Below are 15,540 nucleotides of genomic sequence, written 5' to 3' on the forward strand. Positions count from 1 at the left end.
CTACAAGTGGCCACGGGGTGGCAGCATTCGCTAAGGAACAATAGACCCATCCGGTTAAACGTGTTATATAGCAGCTTGTATAATTGATTTGAGATTTTGCAAGATAAAAACTTTAAACGTTTTATCTTTTACAGTTGACGAAACAAATGAATCACTAGCATGTCAACAGACTATAAATTGTGGGAAGAATAATTGTGCTTCATCCCGTTGAAAACGTTTGCAACTAAGAGTGAAAATTAATGCTGCAGAACATTTCCAAAACATTTTCCCCAAACCTCCACAATGTAGAATCACAGAGAATCCATTTACAAACGTGGACAAAACCCTTATATAATCTTTTTCTCATGTGTGTTTGTTTAGTTAATTATTATCCACCTATTTTCATACTTCTGTCACTTCTTTTTTATGTCTTTTTATACTTTTTTTGTTCTTATTTACCATGTGGTATTTATTTGTTTAGGTTGTTATCTGTTCCTTTAAGTGATATTTTGTATGTATTCCTCTGATTAGATTAGGTGTATAGTTTTTTTTTCAATTTCTGTTGTTATTTTTTATCTAAAAATGATTTCTGATATCATTAAATCATCTCTTTGTGTATTTATTAAATTACTATAAATATACTCTCCTCATGCTTTCTGGATATTTGCAACCCCTCAAATCAGTTAAATTCAGGTTATTGAATTCACAGCAAATGAGGATCCAGTTCAAATACAGGAACATATCATTTAATGATCCAGTGATATAGCTTCAGTTGATGTAGCTGCCAGGTAAAACATCAGTGCTGCCCTTTTCTTCTTTTCTTTTACAGAATTAATTTCCCCATGAGATTTTATCCCCAGAGGAAATCAGATCTGCATGGGGAAAGCAATCTAAATGCTGATGGTGTGTCCTCTATGCACCGCCTGTGTAATAAACACTTACTTCATACTGATGAGTTAAAGTAGAAAAGAATTTAAATTTTAAAGTCCCAACCTTATGGTTTGAGACTGAGCATTGCTTTGAAAAGCAGGCAGTTATAATACTGAATCATTAGCATACTGTGACATTTCAGAGCTGTTGGTGTGTGTTGGGGGACATGTCAGGAAACTCAAGGCTTTCAGGCTCACCTTTCTCTGTAATTTGTTTTTTTTTTTTTTTTTTTTTTTTGGATCTACACCTCCTTTTGTTTCTTTTTTTCCATTTAAATATAGCTTCCATCAGTGTGATATTCTATAGCAAATTAAACTCAAATGGCAGAAAGTGTTGATGAGGTGATTGGCTAAAGTTTCATTAATGGAACCAACTGGAGTTTAGGTGGTTGAATTTAGCTCCTTTATTGTTGTCGATTGCCTTAGACCTTTCAAGAGTACAAAAGGAGACCTTTTCGGTGCACAGAGAGACCTAAAGGGACCCCCACAGCATGCTGCTTCCACCACCATGCTTCATCGTGAGCCTGGTTTTCACACAAAATTGACCTATTCTGTCCAAATATTAAAGACTCTGCTACGAAGCAGATCCTTTTTATTGTTGTTTGGCCAGAACAATTAGGCTTTGGTTGCAAAGTCTTATAACAACGAGTCTTATACACGTTATAAGTTGTGCCAGCAGATCTTTTCTCAGCAGTGCATCAGTCAGCTCCCTGACGAGGAACTTCCTGAGGAGGAGCTGACTGGTGCACTGCTCCCTCTGGGACGATGCCAGGGAAGTGAGAAGCCTCTGAGGATGGCAGGTTTTTCCACTCGATGAGCCCATGTACTGTATGTTGGTTCAACCTGATGTTCCCTCCTGTCTGAGAACCCTGCTGCCTAAAGGGATAAACACACCGCTTAGAATAACATTCTGAATCTATAAAAAAAAAAAAAAAAACATCAACTTGGTCATTACGTATACACATGTACATAACTTATATATGTCTAGTTGTTTTAAACGGTGCATTAATTCAACCCCTGAATCACAGCCAGGTTTCTAACATGGGCTAAATAGTGTTTCTGTGTTAACTTTGATTCAGTTGCAAGACCTTAACCACTCAACTCTTTCCCTCCCTACTTGTCCTTCTCATAGGTTTTTACTACCATCTGTCATATCAAGTATGTTGTATCAAATTCATTAGTCTTATTCCTCTTTTCAGCCCATTCTTTCTCATGCTAATACTACTTATCCCATAGTATGGCATTTTTTTAATCTGTCTAAACCTCCCAATAGCACTTTACAACTCCTGCTTATCCCATTCATAGCCCTCATTCTTCTTTACGGATCGTTTTTATCACACTTATCCTCCGCGTCTACTCTATTTGTCCTGTTCGTCCTTGTCATATCTTGTTCTGATTCCGTTTTTTTTCACACTAGTGCTCAACGTGCCTCTTTCTCATACTCACACCTGTCATTTGAACCTGCTTTATCTTACCCCATTTATCCCCCCCCCCCCCCCCCCCCAACTGTTCACTTCTGCTTTTGATCACAATAATATTTCTAATCTGTGTTTCATCCCCCAGTCCCTCACCCTCTGCTTCCCCATACCTCTGATTAGGTTGAGCTAATCTAATCACACAAACATCTTTATGTTGCCTTTTCATCCCACTCCTCTTCATTTCTCATTTAGAGCCTGTTGTATGTATCACACGTACGCTTCTCATGCCTTTTTCTTTTTTTTGATGATTTTTCTTTACACTGATAGGAAAAAATCCTTCTCAGCAACACATTTTCATCCCACTCATCCACCTCCATCAGCCTTTACAACCTCTTTTCATTTTACTCATGGCCCTCATTCCTCTTTATTCCTCAGGATCACATTCATCCTTCCCAACCATTTATGTACTCTCCTTTACAACCAACCATTCAGCTCGCTCATCCTCTTCATCATTCATGCCTCTAGTAATCTGCATGCCTCTATATGACCCTCTATGACCCCCGCTCATACTACTACCCCTCTGTGGCGCACCAGTTCATCCCACTCATCCCTTGTGCTTATCCTCATTAACTCTTGTTTAACTTTGACTTGCTGTTATTTAAAGACATCAGTCGTTTTTTCTGTAACGGGGACACTCGGCTGAAAGGCTCACTTATTCAATCCGATATTTTCCACATCATGGTGCAAATTTATCCCCCGAGCTTTCAGGCCCTTTTAGACTCGCCTCTAATATGTTTGCTGAGACACAGATGATTTCATGCGGATGTGTTATGAATCCATTCTTACAGCTGTAAAGGCAGCAGATTGATTATTGAGTTGTAGCAGAGGGCCCGGCATCAGCTTTCTCTTTGAATCATGTTGGGCTGCCTCGGGGGAGCATTAAGTCTTGTTTGCCTCTCAACTTTCTTTACTGCCTCCTCTTTGAATCTTAATGCGCTACTGGTTGGCCTTTTCTTTCCCGTGTGTTACAACAAGTCAGCTGAAGTCGATGGGCATCAAACCTGATGAGGCAAAATAAAGAGACTAATGGAGGACGGGTGGCAGTTTTGTTTTCTTTATGTTGCAATTAGGATATTGAAATACTAATACTAAATACCTAAATCTTTGGATTGCTACCAAAACTGATAGAATTATACATGTAAGACCCAGAGAACTGCTCGAGACATTTGCAGATTCCCTTCACTGGATCGGGAGTTTGGAGCTGGCAGTGCTGTACTTTTCAGAAGGAAAAGAAATTCAGGCTCTCGATTCAAACTAAGGTGCAATTTTTAGGGATTTAACACTTACTTTTATGACCAGGTAGTTTTTAAATGTTAGCAACAAAGCAAAGAAACTCTAACTCCAGAATAACTTGGAAGAAGCACTTATATTTGCTGTAAAGTTTCAGACATTATAATCCCAGTATACTTAAGCTATCATTTAGTAAATTATACATCTTCCTTCTTTCTAGGGTTTTGAAAACTAATGTTACCATGATAAATATTTCAAGGAATGTGCATACTTCTTCTACAATCCAGAATACTTTAACTTTTGAAGGACATTGGGGCAATTTTTGAGAGCAACTCTTAGCTGGAATGGCATCATCTCCAATGCCCCAAACGACACCGCATCAACAATCTTCTTTCTTTGAATGCTGATAGAACCACATGGAGGGATTATTTCAGCAAACTTACTCTAGCTCTACATTAAAATACTACTAACAACAAAATCTTTATTTGTATAGCCCTTTACAATAAGCACTGGGTCGACCAAAGTGCTTTACAGAGAGTAAAATACAATAAAAGCACATACAACACAAGGAATAAAACAGTAGAACTATAGAAAACTAAATAGATGTAAAAAAAAAAAAAAAAAAGTGTCACACTGCTAGCTATTTAAAGCAATCCCAAATAGATATGTTTCTTCTAAAAGTTGGCGGTTTGAGGCCCTTCAAGACTCAGTCATGCACACGAACAGTTGAAATATCCCACAAGTACAATGGAGCCAAACCATTAAGAGCTTTAAAAACAATCATTAAAGTTTAGGATCTACCCTAGACTGAATGGGGAGCCAGGGAAGGGATTTAAGTATCGGTGGGATGTGGTCCCATTTCCTAGTGTTTGTAATGAGACGGGCCGCAGCATTCTGAATGGTTTGGAGGCGAATCAGTAAAGACTGGTTCACACCGAAATACCGGGAATTGCAGTAGTCCAGGCATGAAGTTAGGAAAGAATGGACAACTTTTTCAAGATCATCATGATTTAAAAACCTTTTTTACTTTGGCCAGAAGCCGGAAGTAAAAGAAGTTAATTCTAACCATCGTATTTATTTGTTTGTCAAGTTTACAATTTGAGTCAACGATGCTGTAGTGTTCCCAATCCCAATACTTTCCGTTTTGTCCTCATTTAAATGTGAACAAATTGAGCCAGCCACTGTTTAATATGTTAGACCAACCAGACAAAGAAGTAGTTGCTTCATCGCTGTCAGAATTTGATGGTAGATATGTTTGTATATCATCAGCAAAGCATTGAAAGGACAGGTTGTCTTCGGCAATGACAGATCTAAGTGGTAAAATATAAACAGAAACAAGTAAAGGCCCAAGGATAGAGCCTTGTGGATGCCACAGGAATGAGGAGCAGCTGAAAAAGACAGGTAATGAATGATTACAGAGAAAACAACTCTTTGTTAAGAACGAAGCAAACTATTTATGTGCTGTGCCAAACTGAAGCTTTTCAAAAATAAATTGTTTTCTAACAAAAAAAAGACTGCAGTTGATAAAAAAAACATTTTCTAACATTTTGGATATAAAGGGCGAGTGAGAAACAGGTCTAAAATTTGAAAGTACAGAAGGTTCCAAACTCGGCCACCGCATGTTTACATGCAGCAAGGACAACTCCAGAGACATTGCATAAAGAAGCCACTGTAAACGACACTGTGGAAAACAATAAAAAATACATACTTAAATGAATAAAGCCTTATGTTAATCATGTTCAGAAGTGGAGTCCACTTCTCTGCTATCAGAGGGGTCTGGGATAGATCTGCACATATTGAAAAAGCTGAATGTGTTCAGACAGATCAGTGTTCCAGATTGTTGTTGGGAGAAATGGAGCAAAAAAGGATCCAGTCTGCAAAAAGTCCCAAAGCCTGGCTCGATGGGGATTGAATCAATGCCCTTGGCAAAGCTCATTTTTAATTCAATGAGGGGTGGCAGCGTTTCAGAAGGAAAGTCCAGCAGATATTGGAGAACAGCATATGCTTTTAAGAACACATCTTTTTTTCAAACCTGTAAATGCAATTTTTATGCAGATAACCACATTTGGCACACAAAGACGAAAGGCATGGCCGAGGAAGGAAATGATGGAGGTCGTCATCAAAGATTTCATAAATGGCACCTGTCCATTCCTCCATGCTTTTCTCTCCATTGTTTTCCATAACCAGGCTTTTTGCATAATCTTTTTAATCTTTAGTCAAACTGTTGCACTCTGAACCCTTTCTGGCAGTAAAATCAGTTGCTCCAAATGCACTGATCACACCTTTTCTGTGTTTCTGAGGTAAATTTTTAATGCAACAAGTGTATGGGCAAGCTGTAATGAGGGGGTTCCCAACAATGCCTTCAAGCAGGTCCAATACAAGCACCGAGGCCTGATCCTCCTTTCTCAGCTCATGCATTTAAAATTCACAAGTAGCGGAGCCCTATTAACCGGAACCATCCCAATCTGATGTAGAAAAGCAGAATCTAAGACCTGAGGAATGGTGTGCATTGATGGTAGCTTCACGAGGGTCTGTGTGAAATCAGGCTTAATGATAAGATTCAAGTGAAACAAAGCATCATCCAAATCCTCATTAAACTTGAAATCTCATGCGTTGAATGCAAGAACAGATTAAAATCTGTTTGTGCTGATTAGGTTGGATGGCGAGAGAGAAAATTATTGTTCGCATTAGTGGATCTTGTCCTTCTATCAGATTTATTTATTGCTTTATGTTAAGAAAGAAAATTCCATTTGTAATTCTTCCCATGAAAAATGACTAACTGTGCACATCCATCCGTCCGTCCATCCATCCATCAAGTTAGGAAGCCCAAGCTGCGTCCCCTCCTGGAGGAATCCAAGATGGCTCCAGGCCAGAACATAAACTTAATTCTCACAGTGAGTTTTGGGTCTGCTTCTGGTGCAGACTCTGGGGATTCCCAACAGGGCGTGCTTGGAAAACATTCAAAAAAGGAGGCAACCCGGAGCCATTCTGATCACAGTTAATCACCTCAGATGCGGCTCTCCTCTAACCTCCCTCTAGACGATTTCATTAGCATCGTCATGCGGGCTGAAACATAGATGGACCAGTAAACGCAGAGCTTCATCTTTCAGCTTGACTTATTTTTCAGCACAACAGATGAGACCAACATTCTCATCACTGTGAGGAAATTCATAGCTACAGACACACTAAAAACTAGATAAAGAGAAGTCCAGAGCTGAAACAAACAGAGTAGCTGATATGTTAACGCCACATCCTATTCCCACAATTTCCAGCTTCAGTTAATGGAAGGTAAATAGGCCAAAACAGAAGAATACGTTCCATGTTCCCGCGCTGTGACTGAGACAAACAGCACTGCAGTTACCTGTTCCTTATTGGACCAAATGGACCATAATCAAGATAAATGTGGTGTGCTGCTTCAATTACATCCATATGGCTCGGGGCTCCTGCAAGCGCTCATGTTTCAGCTCAATCAAATCAATAAGTTATTTATTGCCGCCAACACCCCCAATGATGCTGAGAAACGGTGAGGGTGTGGGCAATTCATTTGGTTTCCCAATAATCAGAAGTATTTTATGGCTTCCCTCTGAACAGCAGAGCATAATTTCATACTGAACGGCACTGCAGGGGATCTTTCGTAGACCTCGGAGCGGTGAGCTCGTTTACTGGAGTCATCTGAGCTCATCAATCAATTTGGTTTCATTAAAAAAATCCATGTTCGATGCTATTCTGAAATAAAACTTCTCCTGCAAAACAAGGCTGGTGTGCTGTCAGAGGAAAAGAAACATTAGTTCAGCGGCAGTTAGTTAAACAGTTTGGCTTAAGGTGAGCTACTTAGATGGTGGTAAACCATCCCAGCGCTGATGAGCCTTTGAGTTGATAAGAGGACAGTGCAGGAGGGGGCGACAGTGAACTGTATAAAAATCTGTTGCTTCTGTCGTCACCCAAAGCTCTGACATCCTTAATTGATCAGAAACCCCTGCAAGTTTTTGCAGGGGCTTTGAATCTGTTACCATGGACAGGTAACAGGTACAGATGCCGTGTTTTGCAAAAGTATTCCCTTTGAGACTTGTCATATTAAAACCACAAACTATTTTAAAAGGGTTTTATGTGCCAGACCAATCCAAAGTCAGAACATTTTAACAAATTCAAAACTGAATAGTGTGGCACTTTCATTCTGGTTTCTGTTTATCCTTATTTAATCTGACACTTTTTTATAATTATATTTTTATTTTGCAAAAAAGAGCTCTAAAAATTATTGGCAATAGTCATTTTAGAGATCCTTCCAATCCATTATTCATACGACATAAAATATTTAAAATTCATGACTTAGTTGGTTTAGGTTTAAAAATGTTACAAATAATGTATCAGGTAAACACAAATATTTTACCAATAAATATTCAAAATATGTTTGAAAAGAGAGCAAGTAGTTATAACTTGAAAGGAGCAGAAGTCTTTATTAAAACCTAGATTTAGAACCACAGTAATAGAACTGAGCATTACAGTGAAACGTGTACAATTATGGAATAACCTCAACAAAGAAATGAAAGAAACGAGGTAATTTAAAGTATTTTTAAAAAAATTATTAAGTGTATTGAGAAAATATGAAATTATGGAATAATTCAGTGGTTTGTGATCAAGCTGATAATCATAATAATATATTATTAAGAGAAATTTAGCATTTTACCATTTGTCTGTTTTCTATATAATGCTCTTTGAAGCAGAAAGGGTTTTGTGTTTTACATGTTTTCTTTTGTTTCTGTGTAAAGCACTTTGAGTTGAGTTTGAATGATGCTATATACTATTTTTGAATACTGTAAAATGTAATTACAGCAAATATGAAAAACTGAGACAAGATGGGTGTAAACACTGTAAAAAAAAGATTAAGTAACAGAACTAATGCACAATTATTGTAAGATAAGTTAAGGGGCAGATATCATAAGATCATTCTTCTCTCTGCTCCTTTTCATTCAGGATTCATTGCATCAATTTGCTAGTGTTGTGTGTATGAATTTTAAAGTTATTTTTGAATGAAATAAATAAATAAACCAAACTAAACTAAGTATGATCTAGGGCAACCAATTACAACCGTGTGTGCTTTGTTCTCAGTTTAAACCCAGTTGTTCTGGGAAGACCCTTGAGGTTTCGTAGAGGAAAATTAGTGAACAAACAGCATCAAGAAGAGGGAATGCAGCAGACAGGATCAGAGCGCTCATGAAACAATACCGTACACTTAAGACATCTGATAGAGACCATCGTCAGCCATCATCAGATAAGAATCAAACAGTATGCAAACACAACTGCAAACCCATGTGGGAGAATATGTCAAGAGGACTTTTTATTAGTCGGGCACTCCACAAATCTGGCCTTTGCGGGAGAGTGACAAGAAGAAAGCCAAACGCCACAGAATCCCCACTGTAAAACAGTGTAGTGACTGATGAGTCTGTGGGAAGATGAATGCTGTTAAAAACAGGTCAGTTCTAAAAGAAAACCTTCAAGGATTAAAAAGCTTCAGACCAAGTGCAATAGTTTAAATCAAAGCAGTTTCATGCGTTAGAATGGTTTAGTCCAAATGGACCGGATTTAGTTTGGAGCTAAAGCTTGTCAAGAATCTCTGGCAATACTTTAAAAAAATATGTTTATAAATGCTCTCCATTCAAATTCATTGTGCTAGATCTATTTTGCAAGAAAAGAATTGACAAAGATTACAGCCCCCCCTCCAAATATACAAAAGTGATGGAAATGTACCCCAAAGGTCTTGCAGTTGCAACTGCAGCAGTGGTTGTATAGCTGTTGTAATTAGCCCCCTTGAATACTGATTCAAGGGGACAGAATAAAAATGGATCCCACACTTTGCAGATTTTTTTTTTGAAAAAACAAAAACAAATGAAAATCATGTTTCATTCATAATATCGTACAATCCCAATAGAAACACACAAGTTTGTGGTTGTAACGTGTCAAAATGCTCAAAGGCCTCTGTTCTAGCTGCGATTTAAGTTGTTTCACCATTTTAGTTGAGGTTAACCTGACTGAGTGCATTTCCTGAAAAAGATCGGCTCATTTGTTAAATCATAGCTATGGATGAGTGGCTAACGACTCGATATGTTAGAGCACAGCTGAGCATGACAGAAACTAGAGCTGTTTCCAGGTCTGTTCTCCTGCAACATTAAAGGACTTGTGCCAAAAGTCTTATCTCAGGAAGAGTAAATGAATGCACCCTAGACCCACCTATCAGAGACAGCTGTACGGCGGAGCAGATAAAGTTCATACCCATGAGCAACCTGTTCAGAGCCAGCGGGCTGCAGCGTATAAACATCAAGTTAACCATGCAGACATGTCGACCGAAAGACATCTAAGTCACTGATAAGGTTGCATCTTTCTGTAAAAGCATTCTGCAGGAAAGAGTAAGTCTTGTGTAAAGTTCAGAGCTTATCAGGAGCAAGCAGCATTATGGTCGTCAGTGAGTTGTAAAAACAAGAGCAAAGGTTCAGCTTCTCCTGGGTGAATGAAATGTGGACCCGATTTCTTTTGCTGCCCCAAGTTATTAGATAGTAAAATAATATTGAGAATCAAAATAAATACATCTGCAGTGATTTTGTTTAAAGTTGTAATGAGGTTGGATATTCTGCAGTCTTGCACTTGCTTCTGATACAGTGGATCACAGTGAGATAGTAATAGGGTGGTTTAGACCTTATTTGTCAAATTGATTCCAGTTTTATCAAGTTCATGATAAATATTTCTGCTGCACCAAGATTACTTATGGAGTACCACAAGGTTTAGGGCTTGGGACAGTTTCTTTTTACTATAAACAAGCTTCAAATAAAAAAAAAAAATTCCATACAATTGCATGCATTTACATTGTTACTCTACAAAAAATATTCATAAATCCTAAAGAATAACAAGACTACAGACATGCCTTAATGGCACGTTTTGAATTAATTTTCTGCTTTCAAATTGAGACATGGCATTTGAACCAGAGAATCTGAAGAAGCAGCTAAATCTGGGTGGCATTAGCCTGGCCTTTACTTAAATAATCAGTTAAATCCTCCTTTGAAGAAATTTCTGGGGAATCAAATACACTGTGCAATATATCTAAAATCAAAAGCGTCTCTCAGTGATGCAGAACAAAATAGTCCAGCTCTGTAAGGATAAATAAAACAATTCCTGCTAAAACCAGTATATAAAATGTTTAGATATAAACATTCATTTCGTCATATCAAATTGTTCCATATGCTTTAAACAGCACTTCATGCCCAGACCTGTTTTCTTGATAGTTATGCCATTAGCTTAGACTGCTGAAGACATGCGGGGAACTTTTCTTCACACTGCTAATTTTATACTCTCAGCTCTGCTTTTATGCATTATTCAGAGTTATTACTGCCATTAACTTTGTGTTCCGCTTTTCTCTCCCTGGAGAAATAATGACTCACAAAACAAAGTCAATAGAAAAGTTTATTTGGTCTTTATGCATTTCTACTGAGTTGAAGATTATGCAAAACACTCAATACTTTAAGGCTCAGTTAGCTGCAGTGTCAGTGATGCAAAGAAAACATGGAACTTTACAGCGGGGATGGCGGGGTTGTTACACCCCCGGCCCCCTACAGAAAGAAAACTTTGCTTAGCAGGTTGTAAGCCATGGAGAAGGTGACCAGCATTCCCAGGATGTAAGACAGTCCCCTGCTGGGCTGGGGCAGGACCAGGATATAGGCAAAGCTGTGGAAGATCCGAGCTCCTGTGAAGATGCGGAAGTGAAGCAAAGCGGTGGAAAGCTCGGGTCCAGACAGGGCATAAAGCAGACCAATGAAGAAGAATGGAATGACGTTCTCTAGATCGTTATGGTGACACCTGCAGGTTAAAAACACACAAAAACAAAATGTAGTGTTATTAAGAAATCTGTAACTTGATGAATCTTGGTCTAAGCATCCAGTTTCAGCTATTTACTAAAGGTTTGCATGGAGGAACAAATCTTTTGTCGTTCCAGGAAAAGGAAGGTTTATCCCCTTTGTGTCCAATAATGCGAGCAGAACTGTTAGGTATTCATTAATGAGAACAAGTCACAACAACAAACGGCACTAAATAAACCTTTATTGAAAGACCACGCTAACAAAACATTGCACATTAGCTGGAGTCCCTGAACAGCCGTTATCTGATCCTAATCTGTAGATACGACATGCGCACGTTACTGTCAGAAACGGGTTTTGTCAAACAGAAACCTGTTCTCCCTGAGGGTCAAGCACAAGTGAAGTGTTGTCTGATGTTAAGAGTGGTGAGTAAGTTAACCAAGAATATGAGAGTAATCAGTCACCTCCTAAGGTCAACAGCAGACTTGCAATCTTCACCTCAAAGAGGAAGGAGGAAGTCATTAAAACTAGAAAAATGTCGTTTAACGCTCAGACCTCAGGAGCTACCAGATCTGTCATTGACACACCTGCTGTGCGTGTGCTAGCAGGTATTTTTTTTTTAATGATCTGTTGGGTAATGTAGAAGTACCGCTTTAAAACAGGAGGGGAGAGTTTGGGAGCAGGTCCTTCTCTTCCAACATCCGCATGATTCAAAGCTCAAAAGGACAAAATAATTGCAAAAACCATACAAAAAAATGTCCTTAAAGTAAATTACAAAATATGAAACTTGAAATGTGTTTGGCAATGATGTGAATACTTCCCATATGTCACTCTGAGTAAGATTAAAGTTGCCCAACAGTACCAGTTTCTCAGTAGTGTCACCTTCTGTTCAGTCACATTAATGCAGTACACATGAAGGGTCTTTTAGAGATGTTTTTTTTTAATTAAATAATCTGTCCATGTCTTCCTCTTACTAGAGGTTGTATAGCAAATGTAATGTTTTTCTAGCGGGAACCCATCAGTTCCTCTCCACAGTGACAGGAGAGCCATAGAGTCGGGTCTAATTACCATAGGTGATGGTTGGACAATAGAGTAAACGATAAAGCTGGAGCTTTTTTATTTTTACAATGACAAAAAGCAATGCCATCATTGCTACAGAATTAACCTCAATACCTATTACCTCATTCACGAGCAGAGACACCAAATTACTTGAACTCTTATACAAGGATGAGCATTCCACCTTTTCAGATTCAGAACCGGGGCCTCAGACTAAGACGAGCTTTCTCTCCTCCCGACTCCTGTGCACTCGTGGCTTTGAAATGTCCACAGAGTCACATTATCTTAAAAAAATTAAATAAAATAAAAAAAAGATTTGCATGTGCCTCGTTGTCAAGTTCATGTAAAGCACAAAAATGGATCAGAAACAAGGGTCGTTCTTGACTTTAAGCCATGAATGCAGTCACAGCTTAAGCTGCATAAAATCAGTCAGGTCCCCCACACTCCTGCAGGCCAAAGTGCTTAAAAATGCTTTTTATTATAATGAACCAAACCAGCCATGTTGGGAACCTCGTCTGAAAGTATAACTGACCACTCTGAAAACCTTTCAGGTTTTTACCTGGAAATTTAATCAAGTATTCTTCAAATAAAAAAAAATAGTTATGAACCTAACTTTTCTTTATACATCATATTTAAAAGCTAGAAGAAATACAACCATTTCGAGAAAGAGGAGAACGCATCAGTTTTAATCAGCTTTATTTGAAAAAAAAAAAAAAAAGTTATTATTTTGCCAAATCTTTACAGAGAGAATATTTTTCTTCCCCTTTTAAAAATAACCAACAGAACATCCTCCAAGAGGAGTGATTCCAGATATCTACCAGAAGCCAAAACCATCTGCAACAGATTGAAAAGGCAGAACGTCTCACCTCTGAGCTCGCTCCACATCGGGATGACTTTTCAACAACTTTTTCTTCTCCTCTGCAGACTTCCTGGCAACGTCTTCTTCGTTAGTGAAGGACTGAAAAGGAAAAAAATGACACGTTTTTTAATGTTTCAAATCCGCTTCTGCCAGCATACCAGAAATTCCAGCAACAAACAGAAGGGGGAGGGGACCACTTTAAGTTCAAACCTGTACAATAAGAAGACAAAAAATATAATTTGTTGTTGGTCCTCAGTTGTAAAACGGTTGCACTAAATGCAGAGTTTTAACATTTAGGACTTCGGCACAGTGGACCAACTGGTTTGGGGTTGCAGAAACACCGACCTTATCTCACAAACCACCATGACCATGAGCAAGTACAGATTCCAGAGGCAGAAACTTCAAACTGGAAAACAAAGAAACTGACAGAAGAATGACCCAGTCGTGTTACTTACCCCTCTGGTCAGGCGGAAGTATACTGTCACCGGCCCCATTAATATCATCTTCAGTGTGACAATAGCAGCATAGGTGGTGAAAGCCTTGAAAACATCGTCCTCCATCAGCTGGGCCATTTTGACTGATTAACTGGTGCTAAAAAGGTAAAAAGAGGAGACAGTAGATTGTAACTTTCACCTAAACACTAAAAAAGTAATTAAACTAGTTTCTTCATGTTTAGTCCACTCCTCGTGCAGGGATTTTACAAAAGCTTCCATGCATTCAACCAGCAAGCAGACTGACCAAAACAGTGAAGTCAAAACAAGCTCCAGAGAAGCCACTCCCAGTTATAGACTGCACCAAAACCAGGTTCATAGATAATACAAAGCAATCAGGGAATAAATAAACAATAAAGTCATAAATCCTGAAAGAAACTTACAGTTTTCCTGCTCAGCTTTCTGACAGTGGTGAGTGCGTTAAGTGGAGCAGTGTGGATGTGTTACATAAGGACACCTCCCAGTTCTCTCAGCCAGTGGGTGGGACTCCCTGAGTGAAACTTCCTGTTTGGAGCCAACCTACTTAGTTTCTAAGCCAATGAAGACTTCTCTTTCTAAAAAAAAAAAAAAAAAAAAAAAAATCTAGTTTCCACCTTCAGGATTTCGCAACTATTGTCACAGTTTTAAATGACTGTGTAAATGTAATTGTATGCAGAGCAACCTTCTGCAGAGCTTACTTTCTACACTGCAAAAAAGGAAAAAAAAAATTTAATAACTTGAATAGGTACATAATCTTGTCTGCCAATGGAATGAGTATTTTTACCTCTAAAATAAGAGTTAGGAATTGCAGCGTGCCCATGAAGATAAAGATGAAGATAATTAGATTAATTGCACTTGTAATGATGGGGATGGGTTGTTCCTATTTTAAGTAAAAAATCTTATTCCGTTGCCAAATAAAATTATTTACCTGAAGAAACTAATTTCAAGAGCATTTTACTTAATTTTTGTCCCGTTTTGCAGTGTAAGAAATAAATACAAATAAAATAATCACTGCATTTTTCACCCACACCGATCAACTTAATTTCTTTTTAATAAACATTTATTCTTAACGGAGATGCAGCTTTGAAAGAGTCCAGCTGGAACCCCCCTTGAAAATCTAATTAGGAAACTGGTTGGTTGCTGTCAAAGAGGAAAAAAAAAAAAACTATCTCCTTTTGAAAGTGTTTACCTCTAAGAATCAACATGCAGCCGTCATCATTTCGCATCCAGATGGCCTCACGTCAAGGAGACTGCTGCTGAGAATATGAAGGATGATAGAACGGTTTTCTGGATCATCGAGAACCTTCCAAAAGTCAGTTTATGCCACCAGGGATTAGCATGCCAAGGCCCCCACCCTTGCCTGCCAACCAATTTGCAACTTATCTCTAAGGCCAGGCCAACTTAGAGATAGCGTGATGAGCTCTGCTATCTGAGGAAAATTCAAAATAGAGCGGCTGCTTCATCAAAAGGAGCCAGTTGAGGTGGTTTGGTCATCAGACTAAGACTAGGGTGTCCCCTGGACACCTCCCTTTGGAGGTGTCCAGGGGACACTGGGAGGAGACCCCAGGGAAGACCCAGAACTCACTGGAGGGACTTTGTATCCTGTCTGGCCTTGGAAGGCCTTGGGGGTTCCTCATAATGAGCTGGAGAGTGTCGCTTGGGAGAAGGATGTCTGGGTTTCTCTTCTGGATCTGTTTCCCT

The 15,540-nt window shown here is 38.7% G+C and overlaps 1 protein-coding gene across 2 annotated transcripts; it reads right to left on the reverse strand.

Annotated features, from left to right (window-relative positions):
- Positions 1-11,047: 11,047 nt before the first annotated feature.
- Positions 11,048-14,358, reverse strand: LOC105917932 (microsomal glutathione S-transferase 1). Of its 2 annotated transcripts, none has more exons than XM_036129084.1 (4): positions 14,244-14,358; positions 13,825-13,960; positions 13,377-13,468; positions 11,048-11,458 (listed from the first exon to the last, which is right to left on the reverse strand). In XM_036129084.1, the coding sequence occupies exons 2-4, from the start codon at positions 13,939-13,941 to the stop codon at positions 11,212-11,214; spliced, it is 456 nt and encodes a 151-aa protein (XP_035984977.1). In that variant the 5' UTR covers positions 13,942-13,960; positions 14,244-14,358; the 3' UTR covers positions 11,048-11,211. The 2 variants fall into 2 exon arrangements, with proteins under 2 accessions (XP_035984977.1, XP_035984978.1); XM_036129085.1 differs by having other exon boundaries at positions 13,825-13,954; positions 14,244-14,349.
- Between the last annotated feature and the right edge of the window lie 1,182 nt (positions 14,359-15,540).

Source organism: Fundulus heteroclitus, unplaced genomic scaffold, assembly GCF_011125445.2.
Source record: "Fundulus heteroclitus isolate FHET01 unplaced genomic scaffold, MU-UCD_Fhet_4.1 scaffold_136, whole genome shotgun sequence".
Classification (NCBI taxonomy): Eukaryota; Metazoa; Chordata; class Actinopteri; order Cyprinodontiformes; family Fundulidae; genus Fundulus; species Fundulus heteroclitus.